At 43.6% G+C, this 11,093-nt stretch overlaps 1 protein-coding gene across 1 annotated transcript; it reads right to left on the reverse strand.

The window, feature by feature from the left end:
• Positions 1-3,505: 3,505 nt before the first annotated feature.
• On the reverse strand, positions 3,506-4,621 carry GPR45 (G protein-coupled receptor 45). Its single transcript, XM_015428537.1, has one exon. The coding sequence runs from the start codon at positions 4,619-4,621 to the stop codon at positions 3,506-3,508; it is 1,116 nt and encodes a 371-aa protein (XP_015284023.1).
• Between the last annotated feature and the right edge of the window lie 6,472 nt (positions 4,622-11,093).

The following is an 11,093-nucleotide window of genomic DNA, read 5'->3' on the forward strand; positions in this document are numbered from 1 at the left end:
AGTGGTTAAGACGCTGAACTGCAGGCTGTTGAAGGTCAGTAGTTCAGCAGTTCGAGACCCGGGTGCTGCATGATGGAGGGAGCTCCCGTCTCTAGTTCCAGCTCCTGCCAACCTAGCAGTTAGAAAGCAAGAAATTGCAAGTAGATAAATAGGTACCACTTCGGTGGGAAGGTAACAGCGTTCTGTGCGCCTTGGTGTTTAGTCATGCTGGCCACATGACCACGGAAACATCTTCGGACAGCGCTGGCTCTTCGGCTTTGAAACGGAGATGAACACCGCAACCCTAGAGTCGGATTCGACTGGCTTTCGAGCAAGGGAACCTTTACCTTTACTTTAGTGACCTTATGCATCACATCTAAGTTAAATTGGGATTAAATGCTATTGAACTTGACGGGCTCGGTTGCCTGAACTACAAGGGGTAAAATGGGATGTCTCACTTCAGAGTGCACGGGGAGGGTGATATTATTAATCCACTACTTAAAAATCCCCTGCTCCCTCCTGAAATAGCAAATTAGAACAGGGGAGTTCCAGCTCAGCCCTTTCCAAATCAAAACGAAACCTATCAGCCACGGCAGGCCCAGCTGTTCAGATTCTGTCATGGAACGAATGATGTTTGCGTGGAGTTCCTGGCATGGAAGAGGGCTTGCCACCTGCCTCCTTTCTGCTGCAGTCCTCCTGAAGGGCACAGGCTTTGAGATGTGGGCCTGCAGCAAGGCAAGGAGACAATCCTTGGAAATCGGGGCATATACTTCCTTGGGCATATGAAGGCACATTCAGCTTGTACTAGAAGCCCTTTTCTACAGCTGTTTTTTTCCAAGCTGTACCAATACAACTCGTAGTAAGACAAAAAAATAAAGGCGCAGTGGAGGAAAATGGAATAGTGGACCAGCAATAGAAAACTTGGAAACTCAGCTATTAGTTAAGTCTTGTGTTCTGATTTACTATCGCACAGATGTCATTCATTCACTATCCAAATGAATGCATTTCAATGTGAAACTGATTTTTTCCCATAACTATACCCTTTCAATTGCCTTGCTCTGGGTGAACTGGAGAACAAGGGCTGGAACTCATGGAAGATTTGCTCATGCACATCGGGCTTTGCGCAAGAGGAAGTGCTAAAATGGCTTCTGGCTGTTTGCCTAGTAAATTGTGTCCCTACTTCCTCTTCCCGCGGCACAGGACATTGTGGAAGAAATTTCTTCCCATACGATTAAAAATAAAATAAAATCATTCCAGACATCTGGGGGAACATTTTTTTGCTCTTTAAGCAACTGATGCACTACTAGGGTTGCCAAGTCCTTTTTCTTCTGCGGCGGGGGGCTCCCGGACAGTGTCTTCAGCTCACGCGCGTGCCGCATGCACGTCAGCCAGATGTGACGTGATGACGCCAGGCATGCTGGGGGCGGGGCCACAGCCATTTGAGGGGAAAACAGAGTTTCCCCCTCAAATGGCTGTGGCCCCGCCCCCAGCGTGCCCGGCGTCATCACGTCACATCCGGCTGACGTGCACGCTGGGGTGGGGTTTCCCCCGGGGCCTGATTCCGCGGCGGCGGAAATCGGGCCTCCAAAGCGGGGGGAAATCCGCCCCCCAGGGGGACTTGGCAGCCCTATGCACTACTTTTAAGTAGAACTGTAATGGCATTTTACTTTCCATTCTCCCATTGCTAGATGCAAGCCCAAATCTCGGGGTGAATGTCTTTTGAACCTCCGATTATTAGTACACATGAAAACAATAAAGAATACCTATAGAGAGCTTTTATCTTCCACTGAGGGCCAGTGGTGTTTAGTGGTTATAGTATCATTCTACAAACTGGGAGTCCCAGGTTCAAATCCCCACTCTACCACAGAAGCTTTCTCACTGGAGAAAGAGTATGAAATAAATTATGTGGTAACAGGAAGACTTCTTTATCCTAATAAGTACAAAATAAGATAACATTTATAATGGGGGACAACAAAATGATAAATTAGCTGAATATGCCTTTATGACTATATTACCACATTACTCAATGTGGACTCAAAAGAAAGACAAAAAAGTTGTAGTTTTAATGAAAACTGGCAACCATGCAAACAAAACAGCACCACACTGACAAATGTTAACTACATCTTTAATTTATTGTAGAACCTTGTAGCACATATTATTGTGAGTAGTCTTGTATGTATACATTTGTCCCTGCTTTCTAATTTTAAAATAACACATTTAAGTATTTGTCATACTTGTCTACCGATATGTTTGCACCTTTATAGAGGAGCATTAACACTGTTATAAATTCGTTAAATCTTGCCAAATGTGTAGTAGTATGTGTGATGTGAATTGTGGCTTATGAAGGATATAGCTACAAAAATAAACCCAAAAAGAGAATGCAATCTAACAAAAGTTAGTTGGACTAAGTCCCACTGAAATCAGTGTAACTAACAGCCAGCTCTTAAAAACAAGTGCCTTCACTTTCAATAGGATTTCTACCTAGGTGCTGGTGCATATGGAATTGCAAACTAAAGCATACAGTTAACTACTCAGAGTGTCAGTCCACAGCATTCTTACCTAAGTATTCCATCTCACTGAACTTAATGGCATCTCGGGCTCAGTCAAATGGTTTCCTTTCTGTGGACTACTCCCCCCCCACTTCTGATATATTGAAAGGTGGGTGGGCTGGCTGGCACCAAGAAGGTTTTTCTCTACATGCACTGCTGGACCTGGAACTCTGTGCAGTTTGAGTCTCGTCCTTTGGCAAAGTCTACACTGAGATGGTTGAGTAACTAAACCCTCACTTCAAAGTAAATATGTACACTCCCCCATTAGTCTGGTGAGGCTGTCATAATTTGCCTTTGCTGGAGTATGGTCATTTGTTGTTAATCTCAAAAGGCATCAGCCTGCTGAAGTACCTAGCTTTCACTGAAAGAAATAAAATTTGGCACATGGCTCCATTTTCTCTTATCTCAAAAGGAAGTTCGTTAAAACTCCCCAGAGCTGCACCCCTGTCTATGAGACTTTTGCCTAGATGTGTGCACATTCTCTAGCATTCAGACACCGCAACGTTCTGCACCGTGCACTGGCCTTAAGAAGAGGGTTCTGACCTATGGAAGTTCACAGAAAGTGGGCTGGATCTGAGGACTTCTACCAAGTGAGGAGACTGGTGGCAGCAATGGAAGCTTCCTCCATTGGAGCAAGTCTCATCACAGAGCAGGATCCAGCCTACTAAGCTGAACAGTATGCCATCCACTGGTAACGTTGATTTTGTTGGGTTTCTCACTTAGGGGAAAAAACCCAGAATGGCACAGAATTCAATTTACTGGCAGAATATTTTGTTCAGGATTTCGGTTTCCTTACTGTCAGACTACTGTTAGATGTGCTGTTACTGAACCAGTAATATGAAAGTTTTCAAATGTTCTCTGCTGGCAACACCAAAGACAGCATTGCAGGATGGCAGTAGAAGAGTAGTGAGGAAAGAAACAGGCGGCGGCTTAATTCAGGCTTTCTGTTTCTGCCTAAACATACTCCCGGTTTGGTCCTAAACTGTAGACTGATACTCACTACAGACATATATTGTGCTTGGCCTTATTCTCCTTTTTGTTCGTCCAGGCACTTTAGGAAAAAGCTTTAATGTTTTCGGCATATACTCCAGACAGGCCTCACGGAACTTCTTGATTCTCCAACAATAGATGACAGGATTGAACACCGATTTGAGGTAACTCAGCCACAACACGTAGATGCTGGTGATGTAGAATGAGGGGCTATAATAGAACTGTCTGCTGAACACAGACATCAAGCTGAATACTGTGTGGGGAAGCCAGCAGAGGGAAAAGCCAACAAACAAGATGAGAATGGTTGTGAAGGCCCTGGTCTTGAAGCTCATGTCAACGTTCATCTGGTGAGGCCTCTGTAGCCCCATCAGGCCCAGTTTTCTCACCTGACTCGAGCACATGCTCTCAGCGTGGTTGTGGATCCTGACAGTATTTCGGCGGACGGTATTCAGAATGCAAAGGTAAGAATACAACATGATGCTGAAAGGGATGAAGAAAACGGCCACAATTAACGTCACAGCATAAGCTCTGTCTGCGGGAAACTCTGTGTACCCCAGGACACACTGGGGAGCCCGGCTTGGGACTTCTACAAATGTCCACCCAACCAACGAAGGAAAAGAGATACAGAAGGAAAAGGCCCAAGAAACGGTAATCATGACTTTGGCACGATGAGGGTTCAGTTTGTCTTGTCGCTGCACAATGATAAGGAATCGGTCCACACTAATTATCAAGAGTATAGAGACCCCTTCCAAAACAAAGAACCAGTAGAGCATCGCTGAGAGTCGGCAGAAGTAAGTCCCAAAGTTCCAGTCCACTGTTATGACGGTAACGGCAGCAAAAGGCATACAGAACAAAGACAGCATGATATCAGAGAAGGCCAAAGTAGCTAAAAGCAGATTGATGGCTGAACGCATGGCTGGTTTTTGGTACACAATGAGGCAGACAATGGCATTGCCAAAGAAGCCAATGGCAATCATGACGAGCATTATTATGGCCATTAAAATCCTGAGAGGCGGAGGTAAGGTTGTGGAACTGAAGCCTGTGAACTGGGTGCTCACATTCAGGTTACCAAAATCGTCTGCTGGAGTCTCATTATGTGCCATCACAGCAAAAAATGCTGACATCAGAGACGCAAAATGCCCCAAGTCTTCCTGCTAACTCTTTGACTGTTGCCATTTTTCCATCTTATCATCCACACAAACTTGGAACCGATGTTTGTAGGTATACGAATAAAGGCGTAGCTGACACACATGTCTTACAAATCACAGAAGAACCAAACTACAGAGAAGTTAGCACACAACAAGTTCCTTGGCTACTGTGTAGAGATGTTGGCAAAGACATTACCAAAAGCATTCAGTCAGAGACTCTCCAATCTAGAAAACAGGAAAAAAGAAAGACAGTGATGCCACCTATTTTTTTTAAAATAATGTCTATACCACTTTTATCTTCACAGAAAGTCTGTTTAGCAACATCCATGGAACATTCATACATAGGGATGGGCACAAACTGCACGAACTGCTCAGAGCCATTTCAACCCCTGCTTTCTGCTCTTCATGAACCACCATGAACTGCATCAAAATTCATGGAAGATTTGGTGGCTTTTCAGTTCACAAACATGGCTTCACAAACCACGAACCAACCAAAATTCATTCATACAACACAATACATCACACACTCTAACGTTCTTTTTATCCAGGTTGCACCAGTCAGCTTTTATATGAACCTTAGTTTTAGATATATTTCATATACAAGTTTGGTAATCATTTTATTTAATGGCCAGGAAAAGTCTTCAACTAGTTGCCTGGCCCTCTGATAACTTAGGTTATTTTAGTGTATTTCTAAACTGCTTCCCTACTAAAATACTCACTAAGGTATACAAGAAATATTCAAATCATATATATAAACAATTCATAAAAACATAATTCTAAATAGCACACCAGTTAAGCACGGCTGACAAATATTTTCCCCAAATGCATCTTGTAAGCACCTCTAGGTCATAGAAACAGAATTGTTTCGGGCCACATATGATCAGACTTAAGGACTGCCTCTGTCTATGACCTACTCATTTGGTCTGCAGAATGAGCAGCTGAACACTGCCTTCATTTCACAAGCCAATTCAAAAGTTGTCCCTGTTGTGACAGTCTGAGGACCAGAAAGTTCACTATGGATAGCAGCGGCCTGAAGAGTGTATGATGCCATGTTATTTTGTACATTTTGGGGGAATGGAAATGCTACCCTTTCCCCATCCCACTGTCTGGCCTAGCCACACCATGAATGTTAATGGTCTAGCCACACCATGAAACCACTCGTGGGACAAATTACTATCTGGATACCTTTATGTTCAATTTGTAAGGTCAAAATAGAAGAGGACTCTGTGGCTCTTATGAAGGAGGATCAGTTGTCATGTCAAACCACGTACTCTGGCATTAGTCTCCTGAGGTTAAAAAATTACCATCCCAGAAGAAGTAAATGAATGGGAAGGTTATGTACGAGTATGTATTTGTTTTGGTGAAATCACAGCCCTAAATTATTGATGAATAAGTAGATGTTAGGGGGAAGCAGGTATGGACTTTATGAAGGGTGGTTGGTATCTTGTTCCACAACACAAAAAGAACCGCTTGTTCACACTTCACTGTGCCCTCTTCAGATGTACGCCACAATAACACATACTTTATTATATCCCAAGTGATAGGTCTACCAGGCAGATGGAAGCAAGAAGGACTCACAGGAACCTATTATTACCAGAGTCTGCGACCATTACTCCTGTAAATTCCACCAGTGCACACTGAACAATCTTATAAAGATGAAGGATGTTAATGATGTACTCCAGAGCCTCAAATTATGATGTGGCATGTTGCTTTCTCTCCTCATGCCTCTGGCTTCCGGAGTCAACAGCACAAAGCCAGTCAGTTTTAACTTCTCTCTTAAAAACAGAGCACACATACCAAACGAGATCACCTTAGTTTAGATTCAGCTTTGGTGGTAGGAAGAACTTAAACCCTGCTCACAAGTTACAGTGAACACACATATAGTCTCTGTATACTCTGCACTTGGATTTTCCTTTATAAGTGTGTTGAGCGGTTCTCATGTTACAATCAATGGACATACAGCTGAACATGTAACACAAACCCCACATTTATCCAGGTACTGGTCCCTGGTCTCAATTGTAAACTGAAAGCATGTTGGTTGTTATGAACAGATGAATGCAACTTCTGAACAGGCTTACAGTCTTTAGATGTCATAATTTGCCCAGTATTCCTCCACTTTTTGCAAGGTCGGCTGGGGAAGAGAATCCCCTGGTGAAATTATGCCTTTCTTCAGAACTCACCTGTTTAATCCTGATTCAGAGGTGAAAAACCTTTTATAATCCCATTATGTTCAATATGCATCAAGGCCTGGCACTCCAGCCACACTCCAGCTACTATTGGCTTTTGAATTGTTACGTAGTGCCACCACAACCAAGACATCCTAAATGCTATCAGCATCCTACTTTTTGGTCCCGTTAATGATGTCAAGCACCAGGATCAAAGGAAGTAAAGTGTAATGAATTCTATCTTATATAGTGATGTCGGGGAAAGTTACTATAAATACGAATGAGTCACTGAACATTTCTTGGTTTTTATCCTGGAACACCAAAGTTATCCCACAGCTTCATTTTTTTTTGGGGGGGGGAAATGAATTAGAAATAGAAATAGAGCAAAGTAATAGCAACTTTTAGAAACAAAAGTTTTGAAGGCAGTTGTGCCAGATAGATAGCAAAGGTTGGCAGGCAGCAAGTTTGAGGGGTTCCAGAGGGAAGCTACCCATATTACTTTGTTTAAACCTTTGACTACTGCAGTGAACTCTACATTGTGCTGCACTTGAAGGCAACAAAGGGTGGTACATTTTAATCTGTTCCTCCTCCATTTCATCCTCACAACAATGCTGTCACAGGCAGATTAAGATAAGAGTCGAATGAACAAGGTCACCCAATGGGTTTCAAGGCTGAGAGAGGAGTTTTAACTTTGGTCTCCCTTGTGATAGCCCAGAACTCTGAACACTATGAAATACCTGTCTTTCTGCAGTGCATTGTGCCCTCTAGACCTGGCACAGTGAGAAGGCGAGTACTAAGGAGGTCTGGAATCAAGCTCAGTCTGGATGGAAGCCTAACTAGAAACCATATACAAGGGATTTTTGAAGAAGATCTGCCAATAAATGTCATATGTATGAATACAAATCAGACACATGCCCTATGGTGTAGTTCAAGTGGAAAGATCTGTTCAGTAGGATCACAGGAATCTAAATCTAAACAGCTGTAACAGATAGATGGTTAGAAGTCACAGAATCAGGACAAGGTGCTTTTGCTACAACAGTGTTCCCATCATGGGATGACCAGTTAGTTCAACAAGCTTCTGCAATAACAAGATGTTCTTTTCCACTTGACATTCTCTCCAAGAGCTGAAAATGACAGAATTCTGACTCTGCTCTGGTTCACATAGTTATTGCTCCAAATCTGTTGTCCTTCAGTAAAGCAGTAAAGCTCCAGTCTTGTGCTGGTGAGATTAAGAAGGTAACAAAGCAAGAGATCTGACCTTCCTCACTTTGATTCCAACAGGGCAGCGGAATGGGGTGCATTACAAGTCTGGGCAAGTTTTGTCTGTCTTCTTTCTTCCGGGTCTGGCTCGGTTATACTGGTTCAGCAAACACACACTCAACAAGCTGTACCACCAGGCAACTGACTCTTGTTTGGATCCAACCAGTTCCCCAGCAGACTGGAGGAACCGAATGGTAAGCACAGAAAAATGCCGTGCAACTCCTTTCCAACAAATAAGTTAACTAGATTTTTTTGGGGTGGGGGGTGGGGGGAGAATCTAATTGTTTAGATATTTATATCCTGACTTTTTCTACAGTGGAGAGACCCTAAAGCAGCTTACCATAATCTTCTGCCCTCCTTCCACAACAACTCTGTGAGGTAGGTTAGGCCATTAGAGTGACGGCCCCAAGATCACTCAGTGGGTGCGTTCAGACGCGCCGGTGCAGTTTATGCCGGCTGAAACGCGATCACACATACCTCCTGTCTGCTCAGCCCATCACGATACGCCCGTCCACACTCATCGTCGGTTTGTTTTTTAACTTAGTTTGCGCATGCACATAGGCAGCCATCCATAGAATGGCGATCTTCGCGCATGCGCAAAAAACCCCTGTCTTACATTTAAACTTTAAAGGTAAGGACCTGGATCTCCCATATCCTCATCTGATACTCTAACCACTATACCACACATTCTCCCATTCTGGTTTGGTGCCAATGCATCAAATTGATAACACAAAGAGAGTGCGAATACAGAGGCTATCATACTAACCTACTCAGAACAGGATGGCTCAGAAAAGTGTGCTGTGTGTGTTTAGGCTAGGGGACAAGTCTTTGCATTCGAAAGGATCACACTAAGGTCCCAGACAAATGTGATGCAGAGATCAGATCCTGGGACAATTGAATCTTCACTTAAAAGCAGCTGTGAGCTGCTAAGGCTGATCAGAAAAGCCATTCTGACCTGTCCAAGCCATTTTACCAGTCCAGTTCCCTTCATCACAGCTTCTACTTTTTATCATGGAAAAAGTTACATTGCAAGAACAGAGGCAGACAAAACAAAACTGCTGAAGAGGCACTTGAGTAGAAAGTGCCCATCACCAGTGTTGCCATGGAGACTGCTAATTTCATCAGGCTGCTCTCATATGCGCTGCTCTTGTCTCCCCCTTTTCTCCAGGCAGCATTGCTAGCGAGCCTCTGGTTTCACAACGGAGTTCACTACAAGACTTATGAGCAGTAGCTCGCCCTGAGAACTTCCAAGAATTTCACCCCGAGCATTTAGCGGGAAACTGCTGACAACAACGGAAGGAACTGAGGAGAAATTGAGGCCTAACAGAATGCAGCACAACATTCAACGTGAGGAGTTAGAGGAAGTAATTATGTAATCTTTACATTGAAGAGAAGTCACCTGGACACAAGGGCAAAAGAGTTCAAACGTTGTCACAATCAGCCTAACCTTTTTGATTGGGGGGGGGGGAATAAATTCAAACATGATCTATCCACCATCACGTAAACTCAAAGAACTGGTGTGAGATAAAATGCCAAGAAGTTTCCACTGGAAAATGCTCCCGGGCCAAACCACATGTGACGGCATCCCCATGGCCACCAGCAGATGCCACAGTGCAGACTGGGCTGAAGAACTTTGGCCCCCCTTAAAAAGGTAAAGGTTCCCTTGCTCGAAAGCCAGTCGAGTCCGACTCTAGGGTTGCGGTGCTCATCTCCGTTTCAAAGCCGAAGAGCCAGCGCTGTCTAAAGACATTTCCATGGTCATGTGGCCGGCATGACTAAACACCAAGGCGCACGGAACGCTGTTACCTTCCCACCGAAGTGGTACCGATTTATCTACTTGCAATTTCTTGCTTGGTTGGCAGGAGTAGCCCCCCTTACACCTTATCTAGTGCTGAAACAGCCACATCCCTCCCTGTGGCTGTTTCAACTCTTGAACAGATTTGCACGTGTGTGTGGAGGGGGGGGGGAGAAGAGCCTGAACAGGCCCCTGAGGCATTTTTTAATCACTAAAATGGTGTCCGGTTTGTATACGTTACCTTGGCCATTTTTACAAGGACTTTTTATGCTAGACCACTGTTACTAATCCAAACATCACAGATGGGCAAATGTCTAAGGCTGGCATTGAATACAGTTGTTTGCACTTTTATAAGGCAAGAAGAACTTTACTAGGACTTACTTTCAAGTAAGCAAGCAGATGATCGAGCTATCCATATGTTTACTGCTAAACTGAGATTCTGAAAAAAGAGAATTTCAGCTTTGATCTCTTGCTTTTAAAATCCACCGTAGTACCGTCACTCTCTAATCTATGCCAATCGTACTGCATAGTCAGAAATTCCCATCACTGGATGATCTCTTGACAAAGTTGGTCTCTTCATTTCTGTCATAAAGATCTCTTTGTCCTTCAATAAAAATCCATATGGGGTTTTCCCCTGAAATGGGACATTTGAGAAGGAAACCAGTACGAGGATGCTGTCCCTTTAACTTTTCATCCTTTTTAACCAGCTGTCTCTGTCAGGCTTGGTTACAGCAATGACAAAATGTACCTTTTTAAAAATTGGCACAGCAGAGATACATGGGCAATATTTAAATGAACCACTTAACCTGTCGGTTCGAAACGCTTCCTGTTGAAACGAAACATTAGCCTTTCAATAAATGTGTTTTGTTAAATATTAGACAAAAGGAGAGCTTCCAACCTAAACCTTGTGATAAGGGCCATCTGTAATCAATGGAACGTCAGGGCACAGTGAGCACATTGCAAATGGCACTGAACTGTAGGTAACGGAGAGGCTCGATTAGGTGACTGGCTCTGATCCCAGGCAAATCAACAGCATCTGTATTCTTTTGCCTCTCCCTGTTGCAATCTCTCACGTTTAAGGAAAAGACTGGCACAAACCGTGGTAAATTAGTGAGTAAATTAATAAACCGGCAGAAACAATAGTTCATGAGAACAAAATTCATTTGAAACGAAATTTAAATGGACCCCCCCCCCATAAAGACAGAGG

This window comes from Gekko japonicus, unplaced genomic scaffold, assembly GCF_001447785.1.
Source record: "Gekko japonicus isolate JY-2015 unplaced genomic scaffold, Gekko_japonicus_V1.1 scaffold718, whole genome shotgun sequence".
NCBI lineage: Eukaryota > Metazoa > Chordata > Lepidosauria > Squamata > Gekkonidae > Gekko > Gekko japonicus.

Excerpts from the sequence above, each read along its gene's own strand:
- GPR45 (XM_015428537.1), bottom strand. The coding sequence starts at position 4,621 with ATGGCACATAATGAGACTCCAGCAGACGATTTTGGTAACCTGAATGTG.